General features: G+C 48.6%; 1 protein-coding gene across 2 annotated transcripts in view; it reads right to left on the reverse strand.

Annotated features, from left to right (window-relative positions):
• Positions 1–6,916: 6,916 nt before the first annotated feature.
• Positions 6,917–15,662, reverse strand: part of ZFAND3 (zinc finger AN1-type containing 3) — a 311,100-nt gene continuing 302,354 nt past the window's right edge. For both annotated transcript variants that reach the window (XM_044776614.2, XM_044776615.2), the window contains one exon: positions 6,917–9,281. In XM_044776614.2, coding sequence (XP_044632549.1) covers positions 9,127–9,281 — 155 coding nt within the window. In that variant the 3' untranslated portion in view covers positions 6,917–9,126. The remainder of the gene's footprint in view (positions 9,282–15,662) is intronic.

Consider the following 15,662-nt stretch of genomic DNA (forward strand, 5'->3'; position numbering starts at 1 on the left):
CCAGACTTTTTTTTTCAGTTGAGGTGATATTCACATAAAATCCACCATTTTAAATGAACAATTCGGTGGCATTTAATACATTTACAGTGTTATGCAAACAGTACCTCTATCCAGGTCAAAACACCCAAAAAGGAAACCCCTCCCCCATTAAGCAGTCAATTCTCATTCTCCTCTCCCCTCAACCCTGGGTAGTGACTCACCTGCTCTCTCTCTCTCTGGATTTACCCATTCTGGGTATTTCATTTAAATTGAATCTTATAATGTGTGGTCGTTCACCCATGCTGTAGCATGTGTTCAGTACTTTCTTTTTGTGCCTGAATTGTAGGAATATATCACATTTTATTTATCCATTCATTCCTTGGTGGACACCCGGGTTGTTTCCATCTTTTGGCCATTGTGAATAGAGCTGCCATGAATGTGTGTGTGCACACGCTTGAATCCCTGCTTTCAATTCTTTCAGGTGTATTCTGAGTGGAATTGCTCGATCACATAGCAATTCTGTTTAACTTTTGAGGAACCCCCAAACCATCTTCTACAGTGGCCACACCATTTTACATTCCCAACAACAATGCTCGAGAGTTCCAATTTCCCCACGTGCTTCTCAACACTTGTTATTTTCCAGAGTTTGATCATCACCATCCTGGTGGATGTGATTAGCCAACTTCTCACACTGGCTCTGGGCTCCTGAGGCACATGTCTTGAGAGAGCGCCAGGTGGAAGTCTGATCACGTGGCTTTTAGATCTAGCCTGGAGCCAGCAAGCACCACTTGTGCCATATGTGAGTCATTGGAAGTAAGTCACCCAGGCTAGCTCATATTCAAGGGGAGGGGCTCCACTTTTTGATGTAAGGAGTATCAAATAATTTAGGGATGTTTTAAAATCACAACATCTCTGTGACATTTCTCATCCACTCTTAGACCAGTGCTCCTCAGAGTGCCAGTTTGTGATAAGATAAGGAGCTTACACCAGAAAACAAATCAATACACTGCTTCCTTCATCAAGAGTCTGTCAGCTGACCGACGCAGGTGGTTAGCCATACAGCCGACTTACACTTGCACCCAAGCCCCTCACCTCAGTCTGTAACACAGCGGAAGGACCTGTGGGCCCCTCGAGTAGCACTGTGAACCTAAGTGACCAATTCACGCCCTCAACTCTCTCCCAGGTTTTACTGGGCCTGAAGTTTATACAATTTGGGGGGCCTTCTTTAAGAATAAAAATATGACCACAAAATTAGATTCAAAGGTGAATACGAAGCATGAGATGTCACAACAAATTACACATTTTTAAAAGTTGACAAATACCTAAACACCAAAAAATCCAGCAACTCAACACAACAGTTTTAGTGATTGTGACACACGTCTATAACACAGTCACATGCAACATGATGTTTCGGTCAATGACTGACCACGTATACGATGGCAGTCCCATAAAATTACTACAAGATAACCTAGGTGTGTAGTGGGCTACACCATCTGGGTTTGTGTAACTGCACTCTATGGCGTTCGCAGAAGGAAATCGCCTAAGGATGCATTTCTCAAATGTATCCCCATTGTTAAGTGACGCGTGACTGTACTTATGTCCTTCATTGTCTGGCTGTGTATTCTTTGATCACCCCTCCACGTAATAATGATTTCATAATATTGTGCAAGAATAGAAAGATTCCTCAATCTTTCCTCTAGAGTGGTTGATAAAAATGTTTTGAATTATTGATACTTTAGAAAAGTTTCTTTCATCTTTAAAACTCCCATTGGCACAGACACAAATTTTCAGAACTGTAATCAGGTTTCTTTCATGTATGAGCTGTAAGAGTCCAGGACACATCAAGAATTCCTAAATTAATCTTTAATACTTTTTACACTGAAAAAATATGGTGCATTTATAAGTAGTATATGCTACATTGCCGAGCATATTCCTGACAAGAGCAAACTTCTGTTTTGAGCAAGCATGGATGAGAATCAAGCCTGCCTCTTTTCAGTTCACATATGTGATGACTGGAAGAATTTTCCACAGACTAGCTTCTGGCTCCATACATTTCAAGTCTTGTCTCCCCTCCATGACTCGCCTACTCCCTGTGGCAGGTTCTATAGGACATGTTCATATTGCAACCATCCTGGCCTTGCACCTTGAAGTCATGACAGCGGGCGATGGGCAGAGTTGTGAGTAGGAGTCTTCCCAGATGCCATCCCTACCCCTAGAATGACTATCAGTAACCCAACTAAACACACAAAGTGACTGAAAACCACACAAATATATCCTAACTCCAAACTAAATATATCTCCAACTTGAATTCCCCTCAGCCAGACCCCCAAAATGCCCACATGGCCTCAGGACCACCTAACAGAGGAAGAAGTGTGATGGAAAGGAATTTGGAATGGAAAGAGAGACCAGTTTCAACCAACTGCAGTTAAAGTATCCTGCTCTTGCAAATTTTTTATAAAACCTTGGGAACATGTGAACTTGTTACCAAGGCCCACTGCAGGGACTTGTAAGGGGTCTCAGCAAGAGGCCTCCACCTAAAATCTCATTTCACTGTAACTCCACCTCAGCTCTCCTTATCCAACCTTACAACCACCTGATAACCCTTCTTCCTATTTCCATGAGAAAACACAACAGAGAACTGCCACAAGCTCCCACTGCCACTTCCACCCACCCGCCTGTGCCTGAGCGCCTTGCCTCGTCACAGGCACCACTCCGGACTTGTTCCCTTTCTCCTCCATCATCTATTTCTCCCTCTCTCCTGGCTCATTCATTGGCATAAAAACACACAGTCATTTCTCCCTGTTTAAAAATAAACTCCCTTTCCCCCACACCTCTCCACTACTGCCCTTTTCTCTGCTTCTATTACAGCAAAACTCCTTGAAAAGGAGGCTCCCGTAGCTAGGCTTCCCAGTTTCTCCTACTCAGTGACCAACCCCCGGTCTCCGGATGCCGGGTCCCTGAGCACCTCCTCCTCAGGCAGCCACTCCCTTCTCCCTGAAATGCATCAGGACTCCACTCTCTCTTGGTCTCTTCCTTCCTTGCTGGCAGCTTCTTCTCCGTCTCCTTTGCAGGTTCCTCTGTGTGTCCCTGGACCTCATACCACTGAGATGTCCCTAACAAAAGCCTGGTCCATTTCCTTTCCTCCATCTCTATTTACTCCCTCCCTCCCTCCGTGACCTCAGCCAGGCTGAGGACTTTAAGTATTAGCTCTATGCTGATGATTCAAAAATGCACATCTAGCCAGGACCTCTCCACTGAGCTCCAGAGCTGTATATCCAGGTGTCTCCTCCACATTTCCACCTGGATGTTTAGCCTACACCTCAGCTCAGTCTATTCCAATCCAACCACTAATCCTGCTCCTACCTGAGTCCTTTGTTAACATCATCTCCAGCCTTGCAGTTGGTCAGGCCAAAACCATGAAGTCACCCACGACTCCCACCTCTCTCACCCAGATCCAATCTGTAACTCCTATTGTCTCTACCTTCAAAATAAGTCCAGAATCCAACTCTTCTCACCACCTTCCCTGCTCCCTGAGCTCGGCACCACCGCCATCTATTGCCTGGATTATCAAGTAGCCTCGTCCCCGGCCTCCTGCTTCCTCCCTCGCTCCCTTCCAGGCTGGTCTCCTCAAAATCCAAGGCAGACCGCATCCCTCCACAGTTCAAACCCTCAATGGTCCCTGCCTCAGAGAGAATCTCAGAGGCCCTCGACTTACTAAACCTCCCCCCGCCGCCCCGGCTCCAGCTTATTTTGTATTGCATGATATTAACCCCTCCTAATATTCTTTGCACTTCCCTTATTTTGTCCCCGTTCCCCACAAGGTAGGCAGTATTTTTGGCAACCACTGTATCCCCAGTGCCTGGAATGGTGCTGAGCGTGTAGCAGGTGTGATGAGGGCCACCACAGCCAGGGCTCTGGGATGAAAGGTGCCAGTGACAGGGCTCGCAAGGTGTAGACCAGGAGCTTCCGTTTTTCAGGCCTGTGTCCTGATCACTGCCCCTTCCCTTTTGAGCACTGTGTCAAATGGAACAGATCCCTTTCCTCCTAGTCTGGGACTCCCTCCCTCACAGCTCCTCCCACTGCCTTGTGGGCCTGGGCCTGTGGACTCCAAAGACCGTACCAGTGCTCCCTCCCCAGGGGGCTGGCAAATTTTCACATCTGATCTCTGGCCCTCCTGCTCTCAAAGCCTTCCACAGCCCTGGCCCCCATCAAGTCCACAGTCCTCCCCACAACAGCTATGCACTTCCCACGCCCAGGGGGAGGGCGGGATGGGGCTGTCTGGAGGAGGTGGAGCAAGAGGAGGGCTCTGGAACCAACCCCTTGAGCCCAGCCCCCCAACAAGGTATTTTATCACCTGTCATTCACGAGTCCCCAGCCTGGGAGCAACTCATTCACTAACAGCTTAGTCACCAAAATCTGTGAGACACCCCACCTCCCCACTTGCAGCCCAGCCGCTTTGTCCCCCTCTTCCCAGGCCGGCCCTCTCTTGCAAATCTTGAAGGTGACCCGTCAGTTTTATTTTTTAGGGGGAAGCCTGCCCAGCCCGGCTGCAGGCCCATAAGCAGGGCGGGAGCAGCATCTCCCAGGGAGGACCCTGCTCTCTCGCTCCTGGCTCACTATCCATCTCAAACTCCCTCCAGTAATTGATTGGAAACACCCTTACGTGTAACCATGGGGAACAGAATTTAGGCCAAAGGAAAGGTGAAGTTCTAGGAAGCAGCCAGCAACCCCAGCTGGGTGTGTGGGGTGGTGGGTCGCTGGGACAGTGCACCACATATAAGCTGGAAACTCCAGGCTGGCCTGGCTAGAATCAACCCCTAAGTTTTTCCTCAAGAAAAACGGAAGTGTTCAATGAACTGGGGCAACTTGTCCCAAAGTGTGCTGGTTAAGGTCCTGAACAAGGAGCACGTCTGAGTGGTTTACCACCGGGGAAGAGGGTGGGGGTGGACACAAAGGGTGAAGAGACACATTTATATGGTGACTGACAAATAATGCACAACTGTAATTTCACAATGTTATAAACTATTTTGACCTCAATAAAAACAAAGAAAAGGTCCCAAGGTAAAAATAAGTCATGTACTGCGCCTTCTGACGCACCAGCCACCTGCATCTTTCGAAACATATCTGACCAGGAAACCAGTATTCCATTCTGCATCACTGGGGACCTGAACTCCCCAAAACTCACTTTTGGGAAGTGCTAGGACAGGCTGGTTTCTGAAAACTCAGAGTCCCAACATCCTGTGAGGGCTCATCACTTTCGTCTTTTTTTAAGTCAACATTATACGTGTGTGTAGGTCATGGTAGTAGTATATATGCTAAACATAATAAAGCTTTACTGCATTCCTATCCTCCATCTCCAAAGAAAACCACTGAACTTTTAGTTTTTTCTTCTGCATTTACCTCCACATTTCTAAATTACATGCTTATGTTGCCTCTTGAATTCTCAGTTTTAGACATTATTCGTTGACTTCCTACCGTGGACAACGGGAACCCAGCCCTCCGATACTATACACACACCCAGCTCAGTCTCTTAAGAGTTCCATAATTAATTTTTACCAGAGCAACATTCATCATTATTTGTATGTGTTTACATTCTTATTTGTATGTAAATATCTTTCACAGCTGAGTCACAGGGTCTATGGTTTGGTCCTCTTCCTTTGTTAATATTTTTTGTTTGACATTAATAGTCTATTTTTATTTGCTTAATTTTCTATCTCAGATTCATGTCCAGACCCTGTGACACATGCGTAAACCAAGTATTGACACTTTCAGACTCATCAGACTCCCTCGCAGGCCCCGTGTGGACAGGATGCTGTGGGTTCCCCTGTGCAGTCCCCTTCACAGCGCTCTCTCCTGTTTCCAGGACTCCATGTCTTTCTCCGCTTAGTCCTCTTTTCCTGGAGCCCTCCCTCAGTCAGCTTTGAGAATGGCCGCAAAGGAGGTAAGTTTTCTCAAGCCCCTGCAGACATTTCTTAGGTGTTTCTATTGCTCTGGTGCCTGTCCGGAGTCGTCCCTTCTCTGGAGCACGAGAGCTCTCAGTTCCCTAAGTGTGTGGCTGACCGCTGCCTTGATGACCAGGCCCCACTCCCACCCGAGGCTTCCTGTTCCTCACTGCTGCCTACTGTGAAGCTCTCTCCTCCTCTTTTCACTGCATCCTCTTCTTGCTGTGGGCTCTTGCAGGCATAAACAAGGCCTCCCTGATCAATCGGCAGGTGCTGACAGAGAGGCACAAGGCACGGACAGTCTCACCACACCTCACCAGGCGCGGCATGTTCCAAGGCCATCAGGCCCGTGCTCTTTGCCCATCTGCTTGTTAGCCTCCATCACGCGCTTCCGATTTCCTGAGGATTTTTCATCATCTTCATGAGAACTGTGTGGTCAATATTTCTGCCTTAAAGGTGGTAGGAAGGGTACCACTCCTCTGCCACACCCCCACTAAATGTTTTTAAACATCTTAAGATGTATTAAGTGTATTCTCTACACCAAAGAGTTCACACAGCATATATGTCACTCTGATTCTCCCTTCAGGGAACATTCATCCTTCATCCTCCAGGCCCTTCTTTGGGTGGGGTTTGGGTCTTGGAGACACTGCCCCCCTCCCACCTAGAACCCAGGCACACCTGTGAGGTCCTCAGGGCAGGTACTCATTTCTTCCCATCTCCCTAGATCTGCAACCTCCTTGTGCCAGCAGAGGCTTGACTCAGTAGACACCTTCACCCCAGTGCCAGGCCCCGTGGCCTCCCAAAGCAGAACCACCCAATAGAAACCAGGGGAACAGCTGTTTTGGCTGGACACTTACTGGACACGTGACCCCCAGACAATGCAGACTCTCCGCACACAAGATCCCCCCATCTCTTGTGGCCAGGGAGACTTTTTACTATTTTTCCGGTTATCCAGGTGGCACTCAGGAGAACCGGCGAAACAGAGAAATTCAAACTTTCATACGATTGGTTTAATTTTTTTTCAGCAGGAGAAAAAAGAATAAAGTTACAAGATTCTTTTAATATTTTCACAATGTTAAAACTAAAACTGAGCTCTAGGCTATGTGTGTAAGTAAATCTAGAACACAAAAGGGTTAAATAAGATTTTCTCTTTTAAAGATACAAGAATTTAAGCTTTCCTTACATTTAACAAACTTCACAGAACAGATACTGCAGGGGAACAAGCCCTTTCCCCCCACCCCAGCTCTACCATCAGGAAGTGAACATGGGCTGCGAGCCCTGTGTGCCGCCGGGCTCCCCATCGCTGCCACGGCAGCAGCCGATGGGACCTGAGGAGGGCCTGAAGGGCGTGTGGATGGCCTCTTCGAGATCAGAGCTTGGCAGGGGGCCTAGGTGGGGCTGCCTCACTGAGGATGGCCATGCACTGGCCAGAGGGTCGTGGCTTGACAACAGTGGTAAACGCGGGCAGACCTGACCCCTCTGCCCTGGGCTGCCCTAGAGCAAGACACCGGTCTGGGTCCTGAAGCAAGAATTAAGGCTGGAGATTTTGCAGTGGATTCCACTCTGGTTTGGGTGGGGTGGGAGGAAGAGGTTGGGAAGAGCATGATTTCCTATTTCAGTACTTCAGATCAAAAAATATTTGTAGTTGCAGGTGTTTAGCTGTTAATTTGCAGACAGAGCTGAACGTTTGCTGTGGTATGAAAGGGAAAGTTGCTGGGTTAAACTATTCCAGTACCCCATGTGTGGGCAGACTCAAACTGCCCCTGCAGGAGCCTCCGACTCTCACTGACCTGGATGAGACAGGAGCTCTGGGCCACTCACCCCTGCTCAGGCTTTCAAGGGAATCTTAGTCCTGTTTACTGACTCCACCCCCCCGACTGGTGATGATTTACTTCCTAACACAGGCAAGTAGGCCCATCCTCACCCCTCCCCACCTGGCCTGAGCTACTGCAGCCACTGAACTCCTCTCTGCCCAAGAGAAGAGGCACAGGCTGAGAAATATGCCCTCCCACCCCCACCCGCCAGAGAAAACGCTTCTCTCAGAGCTGGGCCACGGCCACGAACCACTGTTCTAGACAGCTCAAACCCGCAGTCCCTGTGGCATACGCTGCCTGCCCTTACTAAACTGGCTGTGTGGTAGATGTGGACTGGTTATCCTTGGACTAGGGGGCGCACAGACACGGGAGGCGAGACCACAGCACCATCCTTTTGGCCCCTAGAGGGAGAGGGGCTGAGCAGGCTCCTGCTGGAAAGGCAGCAGCTTCCCCAGGTGCTCCCCAGCACTTCTACTGATTCCTGTCAGCTATGAAACGTCTTTTAAAAAACTCCCAATATAGAAATCTAGCTGCAGAGGCCAGTTTGTAGACCCCACCGCAGCTGCTGTGCTGCAATTAGCCTTATTTGATCAACTGCCAGATCCCTGCACTTGGCAAATGGCAAACCAGAGCCAGTGGAGTCGGGGTGTGCCCCGGTGACTTCTCACAACCATGGGTCCTGTGTAGAAAAGGTGGGTCTCCTTCGTGGACTAGTCTTGAGTGGAGCTAATTTTCAAAGTGAGGTTACCGTTTCTCTTCTCGCGTGATGAGAGAGTTTTTTCATAGCAAGTCAGATAAAAAATTTTCATGAGAACCTGCCCCCCACCCCCATTTCCAGCTCTGTGGGAGAGCAAGGCCACCACCCAGCCCAGCCATGTGGCCAATCTCAGCAGCCTCCTGTGGCCCAGGCACGCGTGGCCATCAGGGATCCTGGCTACTGGGACTAAGGATAAGTGAAGAGGTGAAAGGCCGAACATTAACCAGAGTTTCTGGCAAAGCCATGTGCGTCGTGGGAACTTTAACACCAGCTTCTACTCCTCTATTAACTCAGAGTCTCCGTCTGGAACACTTTCCACTTAAGGCTTTTATAAGTTTGACTCCAGCAGTGACAGGTATGTGTTGTTTTAAATCCACTAGCCATGCTCAAAAAAAATATTCTTCATGTTTTAATTTTATACAATGGCTAGCAGGCACCTTAGTAACCAGCCAGAAATCAATTTCAACCACCATCAATCCCTAAACTACAGTACCAGGATGGCTGGCTAAAGAAAGGAAACGGACTGGCTGTAGTCTGACGCGTGCCCAGTACAAGGTGTCTGGCTGACTTTGTCCTAAATAAGGCTAACATTAGTGAACTAAGAACAGCGTCATGTGGTGGCCGTGCCTGGCCTTCAGGAGCACCCCTCCCCGATGCGCTGGCAGGAGCGCCCCACTTTCCGGTCCAGTTTCACCATTTTCATGATGGCTTCCTCTCGGCCGCGGCCCATGTGGTCAAATGTACAGTCATGCTGCTCGGGGAGGCGATGTAACATACAGAACACGTAACCTGCAGTAGCGGGGAGAAGCAGAGAAAACAGACTGTTAAGGTGGCCTCCAAATGCCCAAAGAGCTCAGCTGTCGCTCTGGTCCAGAAGACGGGAAAGGCATCTCAGTGAGTGAACAATGGCCACGGCAGGGGCTCCTGCTGCTGAAGAGAGTTTATTACGATGTCCCCTCATCCTTTAACAAGAGAGCCAGCTCTTCACACTCCAGAGCGCCTCCTCAAATCAGTCTCCAAGGGGCATGACCACTGCCAAGGGCAGCTGCGTCTGCATTCAGTGCTGCTCCTGCCTGGACCCTGAAGGTGAAACCCCAAAGGCGACTGCTGCAGTGAGACACACCCCTTCCCGAGGAAATGAGTGGGCCCTGAGCCCCTTCCCTCTCAGCCACCATGCAGGTGGGAGAGCACAGAGCTGCCAGTTCAGCACTTTCCCTGGCTTCGGCAAACTGTAATATCCACCACAGGACACCTACCATTTCTAGGGGGCAGAGAGGGAACAGAAGTGATTATGGCTTAAATTACATTCTACCTCCAGTACGGCTAGGGTTTGGGGGTGGGGGTGGGGTGGAAGTGATCAAACCCCAACCTACAAGTGAGCAGGGAATCTCAAGGGACACTGGATTATTTCAAGTGCTGGAAAAGGTATTACATATAAACAGAGGAAAAACAGAAATGTTGAGCTCTAGTCACCATCTCAAAGGAGCCTGATGCTTCTAACTCCACCTGGTGGGTAAGACACAGAGGTCCCAACACTCAGGGCTTCCCACTTGCTCCACCCTCCCAGAAGTGGAGGAGGCTGCAGAGCTGGTCCTCTCTTTCTGGAGCAGAGAAGTCCAAGGGAGACACTGGTGAGGCTGGTAGGACAAAGGACTGAGGAGAGGACCACAGAGCAGGCAGATGGTACAGATGAAGCCCCCCTGGTAGGAAACACTGAGAGGAGGCCCTTGGGGAGTCAGCAGAGAGGCTCAGAGGACAAAGGGAACACAGAGCTGCATCAGGATGTGGCCCATTCCCTCTCCCTTTCTGGTCAATTTCTAGGAATGCTAATGGGTGTGTGGATGTGTGTCTGGGGGGCAGACACTGAAGTCCTCTGGGTATATCTGGCCCCCTCTTTCAGGGAGAGGGGGAAGAAGATCTGGACTGGGAGAAACCTACCAGTGCTAGCTGGCTCCCTGCCACCAACTCATCACATCAGTTGTATCTGGCCACACCTCCAGGCCCCACGGACCTAGACCAGGTCCACAGGACCAACCTGTAAGTGAATCTGAATCCTTTCTTAAACCTCCTTTCCTTGTGCACCTGGCACAGGCGTCTCACAGTAGCCCTGCCAGGGCAATGCTCTCTTTACTCATTCTCCAAGCAAATGGCCTCTCTTCTCAGAGATTTCTTTCTTTTTTAGCCTAGATCGCAGCGGCCAAGGTGAATGGACAGCCACTCCTTGCAAACTGTCATTCATCCATCTCCCACATCCTCAATCTCTTTTCATTTCAGAGATGAGGTGTGGAGGCAGTCATTTTAGACTAGCAGAAGTTGAAGGAAGGTCTAAGTAGCCAGGATAGACAGCAGTTTCAACAGACTTAACTTTTAAGATTAAGTTCACCCAGAGAATACTCCTCAGCTGACACGCACAGCCCTGCTGTGATGCCTTGCGCTCATGCTTTGTATGGGCACGTGCACATGGCTCAGGGACCTCAGTGACCAGGCTGAGCCTGGACCATCCATTGTGTGAGAAAACACATTATTAACTGCTTCCCAGAGAGAGCAGGGCAATATGCTTGACTCTAAATTGGGATTGGGTTTAAGGAAAAGAACAGAGATGAAATTTTTGTCTCCTGAGAAGCCGAGCTCCCACTTGGTCAAAAAGCAAAGTTAAGATTAATGAGCTCATGTGTTATATTTACTGATAAGTTCATTACTCGAAGATATTGGATACCAGTTGTCTTTCTCCTAAAGGATTTCACAGCAGAAGCGTGGATGGCCTCAGTATGCATCCTCCATCTAACAAACACAATCATCTTTTTGGAGCCAAGTCCACCTGGTGTGGGAGAACCTGCTGCCAAATGGGGGCCTGGGGTGGGGCACCTGAAGTATGGTGGCAGGAAGTGTCCATAGACATTTTTGTCACCAAGTCCTGACATATTTCCATACCCTCAGCATCCATAATAAGGGCAGGAAGACCCCTGCTGCCCCTTCCCTTCCCTTCCTCCAGGATATTGGGATGATGCAAGATAAGGTCCCAGGGGTTCTTCTCTCCTTCTGATGAATGGAACTGGCTGAATATAAGTAGCAGGAAATGGATTACCCCTGAAATTAACTCAGCCTTGGCTCAACCTAATACCTCATTAGTCAAAGGCAGACTGGGATGGAGGAGAGCGGCCCCAGCCTTATCCTCATTACGCCCCCCACAATTTTGCTCAGCTTGCCTTCTGCCAGCTGGTGGACAGCCAATCCAGTGGATTGAGAGCCCTAGGCTCTCTCTGGAAAAGGACACAGAGCGTGACAACCACAGACACTCCCCAATATCCTCTCTACCCACCCAAGGATTCTCCACCCAGCCAAAAACACATGCCTTCTCTACCCAAGTTCTGTGTCCCTCTGTTAGACACACCTGGACACTTGGCTTTCATTTTTGAAAGGTGAGAGCCACTGAACAGCAGCTAAATTTTGGGAGTGGTGCTGATATCAATTAGTATATATGGCATTGTAATTCACTGGGGGAAAGTCTGGGGGAAATTTTGGAAGGCTAACTTCCCAAATTGCTGCACTGAGGTTATTAGATAGCATAAATTAAGCTCAATCCTTCTCCTGTCAGGATCACGCATCAAGAGGAAGTTACATGCTGGAACTGTCCCAATTGGCTAAATGCATTTCAGTGTCAGTAGTCAGTAGTGGGCTGCTCTGGATATGGGGGGTGGGGGAGGGTAGGAATGACTGATAGGTGGGACAAATCTTTATCCTCTTCTCTTGGTACCTGCAGATATGTTTCCAGAAACCATCGCAAGTGTCATGAGCTTTCAATTACTCTCTTACTGAATTCTGGAGACCAAACTGGGGATGGAGAGAGAGGAGTTCAGGCTGCGGGAAGGTGATTGTTCTTAATTTCAGTTATGAACAGTTTTAAAGCACAAGGGAACTTACAGCCTCCATTTTGGCTAGGCCATCCTCCACGTGCCATTTATTTGAAACCAGTCAGGGCCTTTCCAGAGAAGGTCAAACAAGGCAGTGTCCGGAAGGAAGGAAAGCACCAAGGAGACGGACTGATCAGCTGAGCAGCAACACGGGCTTGCGTGTTATCACCCTGGGTATTATGCAAGTCTTTTTTTCCTGATTTTAAAAGTTATATATAAAAGTCAAATTCACTCTCTCATTCACATACATACAATCCATAAACACACTCTCCTTATGGCCCCACAGTTCAGCATCCTGTAGTTTTAAAAACAATTTCAATATACGTTTGCTTACAAAAGCTGTATACCAGTGCTTTGGAGGAATAAGTAGGGATAGGGGTAGGTGAGTATGATTAAAAGGATTGACCCCCCAAAGAGAGGAAAACACCCACAGCAAAAGTTTTTGAAAATATGATCTGTCTGCTAAATGTGATTTAACCTCAGCCCTTCCCCTGCTATGTCACATGACTAGCTGTCCTACTCCTTGGAGCCGGGGATTACTGGCTTTCCATGAAATACTGGCCTAGGAGGAAGCCGCAGAGCTCCTGAGTTGATTTCAGTAAATCTACACAAATGCTCAAGACCTTGTGTGGGCATTTCCTTGCTTGCTGGCATTGAAGAGCAATTTGGGATGAGCCCTTGATTAAAAAGGGAGGGTGAAGAGGCAGCTCTCAAAGCGCTTTGTTCCATGGCCCACCCTTTCATGCCCCTCTCCGCCTGCCACCACCTGGCTTCTGACATGCCAGCCCGGGCATGGGAAGAGGAGAGGAGGCACTAGTGAGGAGGCCTGACCACCACACGTGATACCAATCAGCCCCTTGCCCACTGGGCTGGAAAGTCTCCAGTGGATCTCCAGCAGCTACAACCTGAGTTCGAAAAACTCTTCTTCAACTAAGTAGGCAGCATCAGGAGGGGAGGAAGAGGATGCCTGGCCAGACAGCCACAGTGGCTGAACCACGCAGGACTCCTCCAGGGCCCTGCCCAAGCCTGTGGCTGTGGACAGCAAGAGATGGGAGGAGCTTTCCTGACTCTGTCACTATCAGAGACATAAGATTACTATAGCATAAGGCAAAAAAAGACAACTCAAGACCTAGCCAACCCTCCGTCCTGAAAGAAGCCCCCATGAATGGGAGACGCAGAAGGCAGCATTCAGGTCACTCACATGGAATAGAGAGGCCTGGGGGGATGCTTCTGGGAGGACAGGCATTTCGACGGATGCCACTCATGGGTATAAATGAGCACATCTAGCCTAGGACCACTTGATGTAGACCTGGGGCCTGTGGTCCGAATGAGCCATATGCCACACAGACCTGAAGATGCCTTAATACCTAACGGTCCTAAAACACATTCCCAGTAGAAAACGAAAGGAGATTCATTCTTCCAAACTCATAAAGGTCTGACATGCAGGTTTCTAAAAATGTTCATTTGGTGGAAACCATACTTCTGCCCTGACCCTTCAGCTTTTAAAGCTAACATCTGAAAGTCATACAACTCATTTAGATGCCCTCACCCACAGCTAAACCTCACCTCTGCTTACACAAGGAGGGAGGGCAGGTATTTTGAGACTAAACACACATGATCAAGGACAATATGCACAAATGCCATCATTAGGCAAAGATGACATAGCCAACACCTTGTTCTATGTGCTATGAAAGTTGCAACAATATTTCCTGTTTCACTCACTCATTTACAAAAACCTCTGAGTATCACTACCCAAGAGGAACACTCCGCGGCCTCACCCAGGGCCTGAGGAGACAGGGCTTGGGTTCTCCACCTCAGTAGCGCTAGCGGGAAGGGCCCTGCGGGCAGCTGAACCAGCTAACTGGCCTCATCTGCTAGTTCCCTTCCCTACACTGCTCCCTGCACCCACAGGCCACGGGGAATGGCTACTGTATTAGGGTGTGGGGAAGATGGGCAGAGGAGGAGCTGGACGGCCAAGGGCGGGAGCCCACCTCACACATGGCAGGGAGTGCAGCCTTTACCCTGGGCTGAGGCTCCGGGCCCCCCAGCCCAGCACTTCCTCCAAACTGTAAGAATAGAGCAGGTGTTGGAACTGTCTATTTCCATGGAATTTCCTAAGAGAGACAAAGAAAGCAATGACAAAATTCACATTCAAAGTCTGAGCCCATGACATTTTTACTCAATTCCTGCCAGACAGAAATGTTGCTTCTCGGCTTTATCTTGGAGTAAAAGGCACCACTGAAAGTTGGCAAAACTGGGCAGCTCCAGATACTTCTGGACTTTAATTAAACATTTGTTTTCTTGCAGATTCTCCCACTTGGAGGCTCCCCTAAAGTGGTCGTTTTAGTAAAGCCACAGACCAGGGCCTCAGCTCCAGCTGCTCAAGTGTTTATACCTCACTTTCAAGAAATGTTTTACATTTTCTTGCTCATTTGAATTTCAAATTGTCAAAGGTTCAAACAGAACCTAAAAATACTGACAAGCCTTAGGGAACGAGGCACTGTAAAATGATCTGCTGGCATGCAGCCCGAGGCAGTAGCATGTGTGTGCGTGCTGCCTGTGCAGACACATCTGACCTGGTGCGCCTGCCCACCGGCCCTCCCAGCCTGTGCTGGCTGCAGCCTGGCGATGAGACCCAGGAAGGTGTGTCTAGTTAGCAGAAAAATCAGAGACTGTTCCTACAAATGCACATGGGCTCCAGCAAACCACCTATTCAAGACCTCCCTATCCAAAGAACTTGAAATCAATGATCCAAAGAGACACATGCACCGCTATGTTCACTGCAGCACTATTCACAATAGCCAAGATGTGGAAGCAATCCAAGTGCCCATCTATAGTTAAAAGGATAAAAAAGATGTGGGATATATATACACACGATGGAATACTACTCAGCCATAAAAAAGACAAAAGTGTCCCATTTGCACCAACATGGATGGATGCTGAGGATATGATGTTAAGTGAAATAAGCCAGATGGAGAAAGACAAATACTGCACGATTTCACTCATATGTGGGAGATAACAAGTACATGGCTAAAAAGAACAGATTAGTGGTTACCAGAGGGGAAGCAGGTTGGGGAGGTGGGCAAAAGAGATAAAGGGGTACACATGTATGGTGATGGATAAAAATTGGACTACTGAGGGTGAGCACGATGAAGTGTATTCAGGAATTGATAAACAATAATGTACACCCAAAATTACACAATGTTATATACCATTATAATCCCAATAAAATTACTTGGAAAGAAAAAAAAAACCTCCC

The sequence above is a fragment of the Equus asinus genome, chromosome 8, assembly GCF_041296235.1.
Source record: "Equus asinus isolate D_3611 breed Donkey chromosome 8, EquAss-T2T_v2, whole genome shotgun sequence".
NCBI classification, from domain to species: Eukaryota; Metazoa; Chordata; class Mammalia; order Perissodactyla; family Equidae; genus Equus; species Equus asinus.